Here is a 15414-nt window from a genome sequence, read left to right as displayed (position 1 = left end):
TATATCTATATCTATCTATCTATCTATCTATCTATCTATCTATCTATCTATCTATCTATCTATCATCAGAAATAAAGATCCAAGACAGAAGCTTACCATTTCCATACATTTAACTGAGAGAAATTTGATTTTATACCACAAATATCAATGAGTAGCAGAGATTTGCAATTACAGGTAAGTCCTCATCTAACTGGCAATTAGGATGTCAGGCACAAAGGATCAGGACCATATATTAAGTTGCAGCATGGAAAATTTATTCAAGCCTATACACAACAATTTAGTCAATAAAGATGACTAAAGGTCAAAGGAATTCAAGAACATTTGCGGCAACATAAGGAACCTAAACTGATGACACTTTCAACTCCATCCCTCCACTAGGTCTGCCTGCTCTTCTTCTACATGGGACCAACAACTATTGGTAAGAAACGCCGTCATAAAGAGCAATGGCACATAACCGCACAGCACTTGTAGCAGTCCCAGTTGCTGTCTTTAGGCAAATCCCATGCAATTGCAGCACCCAATTTGCAACCTTCTTGCCAGCTTCCTTGTTGATTTTGCTTGTTGGAAGCCAACAGTGAAGGCCACAGTCACGTGCCATGGGAGGCTGTGATTGTTGTAATTGCAAGTTGGTTGCCAAGCACCCAAATCACAATCATGTGACTGCACAGACACCATGATGACTGCAGCTATGAGGACCCATCGTAATTTAGCACCATCTCAGCTTCAAATGGTTGCTGAACAAGTTAGCATTCAACAAGGATTACCTATACTATCTAAAAATATGTTGTGGTCTGCCAGCAGCCTGCGAAGCTGGCAATGGAGTTGGAAAGTGATGAGGCTGAGCTGGGGCCAGGGCCATCGGGGAGTGAGGTGTGGACTCCAGAGCCTCTAGAGACTGATAGTAGTGAGGCAGAGGAACAGAAGGAGCCTGTTCGTAATGCACGCATGAGAAGAGCTGCCAGAAGGCAAGAGCAGCTCAAGCAAAGAGGACGACTCGGGAGTAAGGCCAAGAGATGATTGGCCCCTCCCATAAGGCTTAAAACAAACCAGCAACGGCGTTTGGGCTTTGCCGGAAAACAACGTTGGTAACTTCGTCTTCTTGCATTTATTTTTGTATCGATGACTTCTGAACGTTTGCCAAGAAAGGCCTTTGGCAGTTTGCCTAATTGGACCAAGGTTTGCGATAGGACTGAGGAATTTGTGTTGGGAGGAATTTGCTTTAATTTAGTTGAACTACACTGGGAATGAAGTAATTCTCAGCTGTTCGAATAAGGTTTGTTTATTTTTTCACTGACTGAGTTTCCTACTACCTACTTGGGCCTGGGTCACAACAGAATACTAGACAGATTTGCTTTTTCGGTACCAAAAACACTGTGGCCCTTAATGCAAACACTGCGGGAAAGTAAAGATTTACTTTCCAGTACCACAGTTACTGCTTTAATGGCCATAGAGCAGGGATGGCAAACATTTTGCACTCAGTATGTCAAAAATTCAGAAAATGCCTATCTTGATTATGTTGGCATGTCACACACACACCCTTTCCCAGACACAAGAGGCCTCTTTGGATCTCCTCACAAGATTCTCTTCTCCTTTCCTCTCCTGATTCTCTAGAACTTGCAGGAGAGGGCTCTCCTCAGAGTCTCTGGCACCTCAGAAATTTGCATGAAAATGCTGGCACAATTTTCTCAGAGGCTGCGTGAGACCAAGACTTTCTAAGTGAGGATCCAGAGGCCTGGCTGATCACCAAAAATGGTAGGTCATGTCGTAGATTTGCTATCACTGCTGTAGAGGAATAGAAAGATAGCTTTGAAGAAAGTATGAACTGATGATACCAGAATCAATTTTATCCCTGAAAAGGAGAAGAGAGGAGGATGAAACACAAATTTGACTTTATTTGGGTCCCCTTGAGAAGTATGTCTTAAACATTTTTTCCCCTCAGGATCTCTTCCCACTTTTAAAAATTATGGAGGACACCCAAAGAACTTTTGTTTCTAGGGGTTATATAGTGTCCCAGCTTCTGCCAACCTAGCAGTTCGAAAGCAGGTAAAAAATGCAAGTAGAAAAATAGGGACCACCTTTCGGTGGGAAGGTAACAGCGTTTTGTGTGCCTTTGGCATTGAGTCCGGCCACATGACCACGGAGACGTCTTCGGACAGTGCTGGCTCTTCGGCTTTGAAACTTGGATGAGCACCACCCCCTAGAGTCAGGAACTAGCACATATGTGGGAGGGGAACCTTTACCTTTAAAGACTTAAGGGTTCAGCTTCAGTTTTTCTATAGCTGGAAGACAGAGTGGGGGGGGGCATGTGTCAGCCTCCGCTTATTACTTTAAGTGTTTAGTTACGTTTAGTTCTCCTTTGGGGATATATAATATTCTGCCTCTTTTTACTATCCACCACAATATTTCATTCTCCGCGGGTGGGAGGGGAGGGGAGCCTTCCCACATTACCGTTTGATCGATCGCCCTCCTGCCCTCCCCAAAATCGACTTCTGCCCGTCCTTGCAGATCCCGGGCCAACAGAGAGCGCTCTGTGACCAGCCTCGCCCGAAAAGTTTAAAGCGCCCTCAGGAACCCGCTTCTTTCGCCAAGCGGGAGCTCTGCCGGGGCGGTTTGCGCGCTCCTGAAAGCTCCCTTGCAGACACTCCCCGTCCCATTCCACCTCGCCAGACACACCTCTCTGCCCCCGCCCTCCAAGCGCCGCCGCCGCCGCCCTGTTTTTTGGTGTGCAGGTTGGGTTGCCCAGGAAGGCAGGCGGGCAACTTTGGCTGCGCCGCGTTCACGGCTCTTTTCAGGGACGGCCTCTGACGACCCATCTGCGGTCTCCATAGAGACTTTTTGAGCAAGCAGCTCCTTTTTCAGGTTTGGTGACAAATACGCGGAGAGAGCAGAAGGGGAGGAGGAGCCGAAGGGGAGAAGGCGAGGAGGCGAAGAAAAAGCAAGCCGCAAGGGAAACGCAGCTCCCCCGCCGGGCAAACTTTCCCTAAGGCGAGGCGCTCCGCGTGCGCTTCCCGGATCGTCCCGGCTCTCGCTGAAAGCCCAACTTTCTCAGCTCCCTCCAGATTAAGAACCGAGCAGCGCCGGCCGGGGAAAAAACCCTCGCGGGAAAGTTGCGCTCTTTTTGGGAAGGCATAATAACTTGGAGCCCGGAGAAGAAGGGACGCGTGCGGCGGCTAAAAAGAGAAAGAGGCGAGTCCCCGGAGGGGGCCCACTGGATCTGCGCCGCTCCGGATCTCCCTTTAACCTGCCGTCGGGCTTCGGGGCATCTTAACTCAGCAACTTGAGGGGGTGGGGGGGGGAGATCGGGCGAAGAAGCCGCGGCGTTCGCAGCGCTATAATGGCGAGGCCGAGATCCGCTTCGGGCAGTTGCCGTCCAGGGTGAGGGCTCGGCCAACGGCCGGTTGGGGAGCCAAGCTTGGGCGGCGAGGAGCCATTTTGAACGCCGTTTCGACGAACCTCGACGCCAACTTGGAAGGTGGGCGAAAAGTTCGGTCTCCCCGCACCGGAGTGGGGTGGGGGAGAAGCCTCAACCCTTCTCCAAGGCTCCCCAGCTGCTGCTGCTGCTGATGGACGAGGCCGGATGAGCAGCTCAGGAGGGTGGATGGATTTTGTAGCCCTTCGGCCGCCCTCCCTGCTTCCTAAGCCTCGGAGATGCTCCGTTCGCCGGGGGCCGCCTGCCTGTTGTGGATCTCGCTGCTGGCGCTCGCGACGGCGGGCTGGGAGCTGCATCTCCTGTGCGGCGGCGGCGGGAGCAACGGCAACCCGGGCCGCTTGCTTTTGGACTTGTCGCTGGGGCCGGAGTGGCTCTGCGCTCTGGACGAGACTCGGACGCCCCGTCCGCTGAGGGACGCCGTGGAAGCCACGAGCGACGGGCTGCTGAAGACGACGGAGGCGCCGCTGGAGTGCGCGGGCCTGAGGAGAAATCCGCTGTCCCTCCATTTGCGCCTGGGTTCTCCGGCGGGCGGCGTCTTTCTCTCGCTCCGCCTGCCTGTTTACCTGCACGGCTGGGGCTCCCCCGGCCGGTCCCCCGGCGTTGCCACCCTGCCTCGCCTGGCCGCTTCTACAGCTCTTCCCCACGGGCAGCATTTGGCTTCTCTGCTGTGTTTGCCTCCTTCCTCCGGGCAGCAGGTGCTTCCCAAAGTGGGGGAGGCGAAAGCAGGAGCCCTGCTCTGGGCTCTCATGACCCTGACCAGTTTCCCACGGTGTCTCTGTCCCGATGGTCGGCCTTTGGGGGAAGTTGGGGAGAAACCCCTGGACTGCCCTCTTCCCCAAGGCAGCTGTCCCCTGCAGCTTCTTTGTCACTTGAAGATGACCGGACAGAATGTTCTGGTAGATCTGGGAAGGCCTAAGCATTGGGGAGTGGAACAGCCAGTAGGGGATAAATTGGAGGTGAATAGAAGCAGGCAAGAGGTCTCCCCGCAATCGACAACCCAGGGTGGCGTCAGTTGGGATTCCAGCCCTCGAGGACCTCGGAGGATGAGGAGTGTGAACAGCCCACCTCAGTTCAAACTGCCCAATTACCAAGTTTCAATTGCTGAGAACCAGCCTGCAGGTACCTCGGTCATCACCCTAGAAGCCCATGACCCGGATGAAGGGGAGGGAGGCCGTCTGACCTATTCTATGGAAGCCTTTTTTGACAAGAGGTCCAACGATTACTTCTCCGTTGATTCTAAGACGGGGGCGATAGCCACCAGCCGTAAGCTGGATCGAGAGACCAAAGACACCCATGTGCTTCAGGTAACGGCGACGGATCACGGGTCTCCGCGGCATCGCTCAGCAATCACCTTCCTGACAGTGACAGTCAGTGACACCAACGACCATGATCCTGTGTTTGAACAGCCGGAGTATCGAGAGACCATTAGAGAGAACCTTGAGGTAGGTTACGAGGTGCTAACTATTCGTGCCACGGATGAGGATGCTCCAGACAATGCTAATCTGCTCTATCGTATCCTAGAACCAGGCTCTGGGGAAGGAATTTTTGAGATAGACCCGTATTCTGGTGTTGTGAGAACCTGCGCCACTGTGGATAGAGAGGAAGTCTCAGAATACCATCTTGTGGTCGAAGCCAATGACCAAGGAAAAGATCCAGGTCCACGAAGCGCCACGGTAACGGTGCATATCACTGTGGAAGATGAGAATGACAATTCCCCACAATTCAGCGAGAAACGTTACTTGGTACAAATACCAGAGGATACTCCAATCAACAGTCAAGTTTTGCAAGTAAAAGCCACTGACCGAGACCGGGGCAACAATGCCCAGGTCCATTATAGCATTGTCAGTGGCAACCTGAAAGGCCAATTTTATATCCATTCTTTCTCCGGCTCTATTGACTTGATCAACCCCCTGGACTACGAGACCATTCGTGAGTACACCCTCAGGATCAAGGCACAGGATGGAGGGAGGCCCCCACAGATCAATTCGAGTGGGATGGTGTCCATCCAAGTGTTAGACGTCAACGACAATGCCCCCATTTTTGTGAGCACCCCCTTTCAGGCCACAGTGCTAGAAAATGTCCCCATAGGATATTCCGTGTTACACATTCAGGCAGTAGATGCTGACTCTGGGGACAACGCCCGCTTGGAATACAAAATCTTTGAGCTCTCCCATCTTCCTGCCTTGGCATCTCCAATACAGGGGAATCCAGGGTTTCCATTCCAGATCAACAATAGTACAGGTTGGATTACAGTGTCAACTGAGCTCGACCGAGAGACTACTGAGAATTACCATTTTGGGGTGGAGGCCAGGGACCACGGAGTGCCTGTCATGTCTTCCTCTGCCAGCGTGTCTATCACTGTCCTTGATGTCAACGATAACAGTCCTACTTTCACTGAAAAAGTATATCAGCTTAGGCTGAACGAGGATGCAGCAGTCGGCAGCAGCGTCTTGACCCTGACTGCAATGGACAAAGATGTCAACAGTGTAGTAACCTACCAGATCACGAGTGGCAACACGAGGAATCGCTTTGCCATTACTAGTCAGAGCGGTGGGGGTCTGGTCACCCTGGCCTTGCCCCTTGATTATAAGCAGGAAAGGCAGTATGTGTTGACCGTCACTGCTTCAGATGGAACTCTGTTTGATACAGTGCAAGTCTTCATCAATGTCACAGATGCCAATACGCACCGGCCGGTTTTCCAAAGTTCACACTATACCGTGAGTGTCAGTGAGGACAAGCCCATTGGAACGTCCATCGTAACCATCAGTGCCACGGATGAGGATACCGGAGAGAACGCAAGAATTACTTACATCTTGGAAGACAACATCCCCCAGTTCCGCATTGATCCTGACACAGGAACAATCACTACCTTGATGGAATTAGACTACGAAGACCAAGCTTCTTACACATTAGCCATCACAGCCCAGGACAATGGGATCCCCCAGAAGTCTGATACCACCTATGTGGAGATCCTCATTCTAGATGCCAATGACAATGCACCTCGTTTTCTTCGAGATCGGTATCTGGGCACTGTTTTTGAAGATGTACCACTGTCCACCAGTGTTTTGCAGGTGTCCGCTGTAGACCGCGACTCGGGTCCCAACGGCCGCCTGGTTTATACTTTCCAGGGTGGGGATGATGGTGATGGAGATTTTTACATTGAAACCACATCGGGGGTGATACGGACCTTGCGCAAGCTGGATCGTGAAAACGTGGCTGTCTACAGCTTGCGTGCTTTTGCTGTGGATAGGGGCAGCCCACCTCTCAAGGCATCTGTTGATATCCAGGTTACTGTACTGGATATCAATGATAACCCCCCTGTTTTTGAACAAGACGAATTTGACATCTTTATTGAGGAGAACAGTCCTGTAGGTTCAATTGTGGCCAGGATTAGTGCAGTAGATCCTGATGAAGGAACCAATGCGCAGATCATGTACCAGATTGTAGAGGGGAATATTCCTGAGGTCTTCCAGCTTGACCTTCTTAATGGTGACCTTACAGCCCTGATGGACCTGGATTACGAGAGCCAGACAGAGTATGTAATTGTGGTGCAAGCTACCTCAGCCCCACTTGTGAGCCGAGCCACTGTGCACATACGCCTGCTGGATCAAAACGACAACCCTCCTGTGTTGCATGACTTTCAGATCCTGTTCAACAACTATGTCACCAACAAATCTAATAGCTTTCCTTCTGGAGTGATTGGCAAGATCCCTGCCCATGATCCTGATGTATCTGACCAGCTTGACTATACCTTTGTCCAAGGCAATGAATTAAATCTGTTGGTTTTGGATTCTGCTACTGGAGAACTGAAGCTCAGCCGAGATTTGGATAACAACAGACCCCTTGAGGCCATAATGAAAGTGTCGGTGTCTGGTAAGTGTATTTCTTTTGGAGTTTGTGAAGTCAGATAATGGTAGCTGCACTCCATTTATACGATTTAGGCAAACAGGAACTTTATGCATTTTGATTTTTAATTTTCTGTGCTGGCTGAGCGATTCCGGCAGTTAGTTCATGGATCTTAAAATTGCTGAGGTTGAGAAACACAGTTCTGTACTGATGTGTTTTGGTAAGAAAGCTGAAAGCAGACAAGGAGAACTTTAAATTTGTTGAGCGAAGTCATGCTTTGTTTTGATACTAATCCTTTAGGAAGATTTAGCCAGTCATATTGCGATACACAGAAACTTGGATAATATAAGGTAAATCAAAGTATAATGGTACTGTATGTTTCTGCTGGTGAGCTGTTACCCATGTTTAAATCATTCAAATGTTGAACATATATTAAAAATAAGCTAATAATAAATCAGTAATAAGCTGGATCCTTCGAAGTAAACTGTAGTTTCTGTTTCCTTACCTTCAGAGCTTAATCCCAAGCATAGTTACACTAGTAGTATTAGGAAATTTGTCTTAGTTCAGATGAGTCCTAACTGCCTATATTGGATGATTCTTTATAATTATAATGAATATCTGTAGGAGTTAGTGCTCAACAAACACCTTACTTGTGAGACGATGTATGATATATTAATCTAGAATATTAATATAATTTAACTATTTTACATGCTTAGCATTATAATGCCAAAGTTCATTAATGTAAATGCAGAAGATGGCAATAGTAGTACTAATAACCCTAAAGCAAACCAGAAGCAAAAGACTTGGCAGGATTCCTGCTTTTTGTATATATCTATTGTCGTTATTTCCAGACATATTTTAGTAAGGGTAGAAGACTTTAAGGGCAAATTCCATAGCATCCTGTTTGATGATTAACATAATAGATTTTGCCTAGCCAAGATAAATCTAAATGCATTTGCAGTATTAACAAGAATTAGTTTGATATTGTTGTTGGTGTAGGAAGAACAATGTATCACTTATCTCTAAAGTAGAAAAAAAAAAGATTTCCACATACCCATTAATATGCTCCAAAAATTTGGGGAAGTATTTTGGCTGTAAGCCATTATTATGGGGGATGTAGTTTTAATGGACTTTTTGTCCACATTTCATGGACAAATATTTTGCATGTAAAAGCAGTTTTATTAAACCCTCCTCTGAAATTAAAGGAATTTAGGCTGGATTTCGTCTTTACTAAATTTATTTTGGTATGAATTTTCATAGGCAAGACTGGCTTCATCCATTGAATTCGACTCTATGAAGAGTTTAACAAGTTAAAGAGTTTAAAAACACTTGTATTGAATCTGACTAAATGGCTTTAAGTGCTCTTGAATACTATTTCATTATTATTTTGTAAGCAACTTTGAAAAATATTAGGAAATTAAGAATTGTAGAAGCAATCTCATTCATTATAGTACATATCTAGTTGCTGCCTAGTTAGTCACACATTAGGTAGTTAGTGTTAAACAAAATTTACATTGGATCTCATTTGACAAGGCAATTCATATATGTTTAAATGAACCAGGTTTTGTTTTCTAACAAACTTTAATACATTCTACTGGCTATTGCTAATCATTTCTTGTGTTAAAATGGCTTTAAAATATTCAAGTACTTTATGTGCTTAATAGATACCGTAGTCAATTTTACTATTGATTTATATCTGAAAAACACATAAAGCACTTTTTGTGGGGAATAATCAGCTCTTGCATATCGACTGTCATTCAAACTGTGCCATTGCTCTTTATAATTATAGCATCAATGTGGCCAAGTCTAGCCTTTTCCAGTTTCATTCTTCTGGAGTTTTTTCTTTTTTCTTTTTGCAAGCCTCTCAGCCAGCTGTAGCTCTTGTTGACCTTTTGAGCCTTATTGTGAACTGTATCTTGTTAGGGATGCTTTTCACTACGGATAGTCTTTTCGCTTTTGTGTGAAATTGCTTCAGCGTGTGTATTAAATTTGGAAGGTGTTTTTCCTTGCCCTGTTTGTGCTGAAATTTTACTCAGATTTGTCTGATTCTGTCAGCACTTAATTAGAATGTAGTGCTAAGGAGAGAAGTCAAGTCAGTGCAACAGTTGTGTGTTCTGTCATGCTTACACAACTAGTGCTAACACTCACCGTTAGCCAAAGCATCAATAATAATGCTCATTGTTAAAATCTACAACTTTATTCAACTTCCCCTTTCTTTGTTTCATTAGATTTAGATGCCAGTTTACTCTGGGTGGTTTGCAATTTAAACAAAAGAAAATTATTCCATATGCAATATGGGGGGAAAAAATCAACTTCTGTCAAGACAGTATGCTAAGTACACTTGATAACTGAGTAAGATTTCATTCAGATCTTTACCAGTAATTAATTGCACTTAGCACAGTCGTTACTTCTGTGTTAGAGATTTACAGAGAAAATATCTGACTTGATTAGCTTGGCTTGTAGTGACTTGTTTTTGGATTATGCCTATGGTCATAGTCAAGCTGAAGCAACTGATAATAGTATAATAATATCTAATGTTGAAAGATAAAGCATATGTCATAAAACAAACCTCAAACTGTACTACATGAGTTGATAAAGTTCAACATAGAAGTAAAGGAGAATTTAAGTTTGGATTTTCACTGTAATAATCCTAAAGATTCCTGTGGAAGTAATCGGGTTGAATATATCTAAAAATGAATTTAACATGTTAATGTTTCAAATACCATTATGTGTGTTTATTGTCTTCAAGTTATTGTTTGGAGAACTAAGCCTCAATCTAAAACAACTCCTTCATTCATACCCAAATTAAAGCTCTTTCAAATATGATGATAATGACTGCCTTAATTGAAGGAACAAAACAAAACACATAATTATTTATATAGTTCTACACAGGGGTATTTTGTATGCTTGGGAGGTACTTATAGTGGTATAAATATTATTTTTACTGTAGCTGTAAATATATTACAGCGTATATTGGCTTTATTGCTTCTGTACAATTTTAACTCTAGTTGGTTTTTACTTCTTAATTTTAACTGTGGCTGGATCAAACCTTGATCCTGCGGTGGCATGATATAAACACAGGTAGTCCTTGACTTATGACCACAACTGAGACTGGAATTTCCATTGCTAAGTGATGCAACCATTAAGTGGGTCACCACCAATTTAATTAGCAATAGCACTTAGACTTATATAGAGTGAAAGAAGCTGTACATAGCTACTTCTGCTATAGCAATAGCACTTAAGACTTATATACCGCTTTACAGTGCTTCACAGCCCTCTCTAAGCGGTTTACAGAATCAGCATATTGCCCCCAACAATCTGGGTCCTCATTGTACTGACCTTGGAAGGATGGAAAGCTGAGTCAACCTTGAGCCTGGTGAGATTTGATCTGCTAAATAGCAGGCAGTCAGCAGGTAACAGAAGTAACCTGCAGTACTGCATTCTAAACACTGCGCCCCTGCAAAAAAAAATACCTTTTTTGTCATGATCATTCAGCAAATCATTCCAGTCATTAAGTAAATTGGGAAGTCCTTAAGCCAGTTTGGCTTCCTCCTTTGGAAAACCCCTGGGAAGGTTGGAAATGGTGATCACATGACACTAGTATCCTGCAACTGTCATAAATCCATCATGGTTGTCAAGCACCTGAATTTTGGGGACATAGCAATGGTCATAAGTGGGTGGACTATATGTAAGTCACTTTTTTCAATGCTGTTATTATTTGTTAAATAGTTGTAAGTTGAGGACTATCTGTAGCCCTTTTTGTTTCTTGTATTAGACTCAGTATAAATTTGAAGGGTTAAAATTGTCAGGAAATTTTAAATTGTGAGATATTTAATAGTTTAGACTACAGCAGTTAGTTGTAAAGTGGATATTACCTATAACTGTAAAAAACATTAATTATATGAGAGATGAAACTGAATAATATTAATACATTGGATGAGATTTTGGCCACTGAATTAAAAACTTCATCAAGGTGAAACTTTTCTACAATATTGTTGCAATAATTCAAAATGTAGCCAAATTATGAAGAAGTTACTGAAGATAAAAGAGGCTGGAAGCTAATTTTTTAAAAAAGTTTGATATCATCATTACAGATCATAGTCATTTATGATATTTTAAATATTCTTTGTAATGTTTAACTTCCTTACTTGTTTCTTGATTTTAATGGAGGAACCCATTAAATAGAATAGAATAGAATATTTTATTGTCCAAGTGTGATTGGATACACAAGGAATTTGTCTTGGTGCATATGCTCTCAGTGCACATAAAGGAAAAGATGCATTCATCAAGAATCAAAAGGTACTACAACACTGAATGATAGTCAAAGGGTACAAATAAACAATATCAATATAAATTGTAAGGATACAAGCAACAAAGTTACAGTCATACCAGTCATAAGTAGGAGGAGATGGGTGATGGGAATGATGAGAAGATTAAAAGTAGTGCAGATTTAGTAAATAGTTGGACAGTGTTGAGAGAATTATTTGTTTAGCAGAATGATGGCATTTGGGAAGAAACTGTTCTTGTGTCTAGTTCTGGTGTGCAGTGCTCTGTAGCGTCACTCATCTACCTGCATCTACCTGCAGGAAAAACATACACAAACAACAAAGTTCCATAGTAGAACTTTGAAAGTGGTACTGTAAGTGATAAAGAAAATATTATGTATCACCAGTATTTCAGAAGTAATCTCTTTTTAATTAGAGTAATGCATGGAAAAAAGTAAGATGTCTACCGGTAATACTTGCAGTAGAAACAGTTTATGTTACTATAGAAAACTCAAACTGCATTTTATGAATAGGAATGGAAATTGAAACTTAGTTAACTTAGTTAAATGGTTATTTCAACATCATCCATAAAATAATGTAACACAAAATAATGTAACACAAAGATAAATATAAGAGGTGTATTGGGTTTGCATACATGGGTATTTATGTCTATGGTGAAAGGCAGACATAGTAGATGTTGATGTAGACATCAGTCAATCCAAAGAAGATATTCAAAATCCTATTTTACAATGGCTTCAGAACTAGGTGTCTTTTCTAGCAGAACAAGTTTTCTGGAAGCACTTTTGCTTTCAAGCACACTCTTGAACCTATACTTTAAAAAGCCTGGTTTATATGCAAATCAGTGGTGGTTGAATTCAAATACAGTGAATTTCTTTCTGAATACCATTGTAATGTGACACAACTTAGTTAAGTATGTAAACTTTTCAGAAATGGATTAATATGAACTGAGATAAGACTAGATGCTTTCCTGTTACCCCTGTTCATATACATGCGGATATCCCTCATATGTATTTTATAATTACACTGATTTTTTTCTTTATATATCAGTAAAGGTAAAGGTTCCCCTCGCACATATGTGCTAGTTGTTCCCGACTCTAGGGGCTGGTGCTCATCTCTGTTTCAAAGCCGAAGAGCCAGCGCTGTCCAAAGGCGTCTCCGTAGTCATGTGGCCGGCATGACTAAATGCCAGAGGCGCACAGAATGCTGTTACCTATTTGGTCCCTATTTTTCTACTTGAATTTTTTATGTGCTTTCGAACTGCTAGGTTGGCAGAAGCTGGGACAAGTAACGGGAGCTCACCCCGTTAGGTGGCACTAGGGATTCGAATCGCTGAACTGCCGACCTTTCGATCGACAAGCTCGGTGTCTTAGCCACTGCATCCCTTTTTATACAGTTTTTAAATTTTTTTATATAACATTTATAACAGTGGGCCTGCTTTATTTAAGACCTCCCAATTGCAGACCCTGTCTCATAGAGGTGCTGAATTTTGTTAGAATTATGCAGAGTGAGCTGTTCTTTTATTTACTGCTGTTTTTACATACTTTTGCAAAGGCTTATGTCAAAATTTGGCTGTTGCCTTGTTGCACAGGAAAGATAGAGCTTTCTTTAGTTGCCATCAAAGGATGGATTAAGACATGAACTGTCTTAGTAGCCTCTTCTCTGTCGCTAGGGAATTAAATTCCATTAATGTAAAATGTTGCTGTCATGATACCTCTTTAGGTCAGACAATTATCTGATTGTCCCTTTCTATTGAAAGCAGGATATAATTTATTCTGATTATGAATCTCTTGTTTTGATATGATTGTTAGATAATGTCGTTCTCCATACAGAAAGAAGCACTCACCTATCATTTGCCATATAGTAAATACAGTAAGAAATAAAAATTTAATGACTTCTGAAATGTGATGAGGGTCAGTGCCTTGTATATGTTAGTTTAAGGATAATTTGTATTACAGAGTGACTTCATATACAACAGCAATTCTTATGAATCCAAGGATTGGATTCATAAGAACTCTTAGGAAACCACTATTGCGTATATAAGAAGATATTTTCTTCTGAAATAAATCCTACTGAATTGAATTCCACTATGGAGAATTCTTAAACATCAAGTATATGTTCCTAATATGACAGTGAGAAAAGGAAATGAGAAAAGTAGTGCTTTATGAACAAAATTCCATTCAAAATCTTTAGAATTCATAATGTTTTTATTGTGGTTAGAAAGTGTGCAGTTGTGTCTGTCCTTGCCTACAAATGTTTCTTTTTTAACCATGTTTCATTAGGTTCCTTGATTGTGAAAACTATATTTAGGTGTATTCTGGAGGAATAATCTGATTTGCAAAACCACTATAATTAATTGTTATTCATTGAGGACATTGCTGAAAGTCTAATTCAGAAGAGGCAAGGCAAAGCGATTTTAGATTATTGGAATGTTCAGGTATTCCTGTGTCATCTAGGATGTTTTGATGTACCTTTTCATATTGGCTAGAAAAGATATTGATAAATGAATGCCTTTTCTGGAGTTACTTGTATGTTACTGATAAATTGGCTGTGTTTGTGTGTGAGAGAGTGCGTGTTTCAGTGTTACTGATTTGATTGCATGGTATAGTATATGTTCAAGTTTCCATGTGTTGAAGTTTCCCTGAAAATAATCCAGTTCATATGCAATAGAATTGTAAATTTCTTCCTATGATTCATTCCCAAATCTTCCATCCCACCATTACATCTACTGGGGCTTAGTTCTATGTATTAGTTCATGCCCTGACTATATCTCTTTACATTCTGAGAACTCCATGATTTGCATGTATGTTCAGGACTGCTGGATAAAAGTGCTGATAGTAGCTATAAATGTTTTAACAGGCAGTTACTATTTATCCACATAGAGGAGAAGCCAATGATTCCTGTAAGACTGTGCATGTTCTGACATTTATATGCACAATCTAAGGGAGGGGAAGAACATGCAAAGTAAATGTATGCAATATTCAGAATCTCATGGAATATTCTGAATATTGGCAGAAAAAGGAATATTTTTCTGCCAGTTTATTTGAGAAAGCAAAACATTTCACATTGAACTGCATTCAGATTATACCAGCATTTTCAATTAAACTACAAATTAATCAAGTAGATTTCAACATTTATTCTCAAAGCATTTGCTTGTTCAAGTTTTATTAATTCAGTTGCTCTGAGAGTAGCTAACAATCCATTTGCCTATACAAGGACAGTGAATGTGTGTAAACAATCTTGTTAACATGGTAAAGTTATAATGACTGTACTTTGTCACTTACAAAGGCAAGCACTAAATAGCAATGGCATGGAAAGTGAGATCTCTCTCACTGGTGACATATGTAATTATAAACATACAACTCTTATCATCTACAAAGCATGTGATGGGGAGCCAAACTGTTTTCAGCACAGTTTGGGAAAGCCTGATAGATCCCCTTGGTGTAGCTTTGAAACTGCAGATAGCAATTGAGAAACTGTCCAAAATATTTCAGAGGTAGAAATAAGTGGATCTGTCAGTGAATAATAGCTGGCCAACTAGGTAATTTTGGTGCTCTAGGAAATACGTTGTTTAAATGGAGTCCCATAACTGTTAGCTGGTTCTCTTGATAAAGGGAGGAAACGAATGACACCGGAAGAATGAATAGTTGTGGTGTTAACCGTTTGCTTCATTTAAAATCTGTGCTGCATAAATAGAATCACTTTCAGTCCCAATGAAAAGGAATTTTTATATCAGCATTAAAGAAAACATATGCCTGCAACAGGAAGGGTTCCTGCCAACCTGAGAAGATAAAAGAAAACTATATGATAGATGTATAAACGTATCTGATGTGGGAAGACCCCCCTCCCAAGAGA

At 42.4% G+C, this 15414-nt stretch overlaps 1 protein-coding gene across 3 annotated transcripts in view; it reads left to right on the top strand.

The window, feature by feature from the left end:
* Window positions 1-2704: 2704 nt before the first annotated feature.
* CELSR1 (cadherin EGF LAG seven-pass G-type receptor 1) overlaps window positions 2705-15414 on the top strand; it is a 187637-nt gene continuing 174927 nt past the window's right edge. For all 3 annotated transcript variants that reach the window (XM_058191494.1, XM_058191496.1, XM_058191493.1), the window contains exon 1: window positions 2705-7303. In XM_058191494.1, the coding sequence (XP_058047477.1) occupies window positions 3649-7303 (3655 nt within the window). In that variant the 5' untranslated portion in view covers window positions 2705-3648. The remainder of the gene's footprint in view (window positions 7304-15414) is intronic.

Source organism: Ahaetulla prasina, chromosome 7, assembly GCF_028640845.1.
Source record: "Ahaetulla prasina isolate Xishuangbanna chromosome 7, ASM2864084v1, whole genome shotgun sequence".
NCBI classification, from domain to species: Eukaryota; Metazoa; Chordata; class Lepidosauria; order Squamata; family Colubridae; genus Ahaetulla; species Ahaetulla prasina.
Note: the sequence above shows the minus strand (reverse complement) of the source record. Positions and strands in the feature narration are given on the sequence as shown.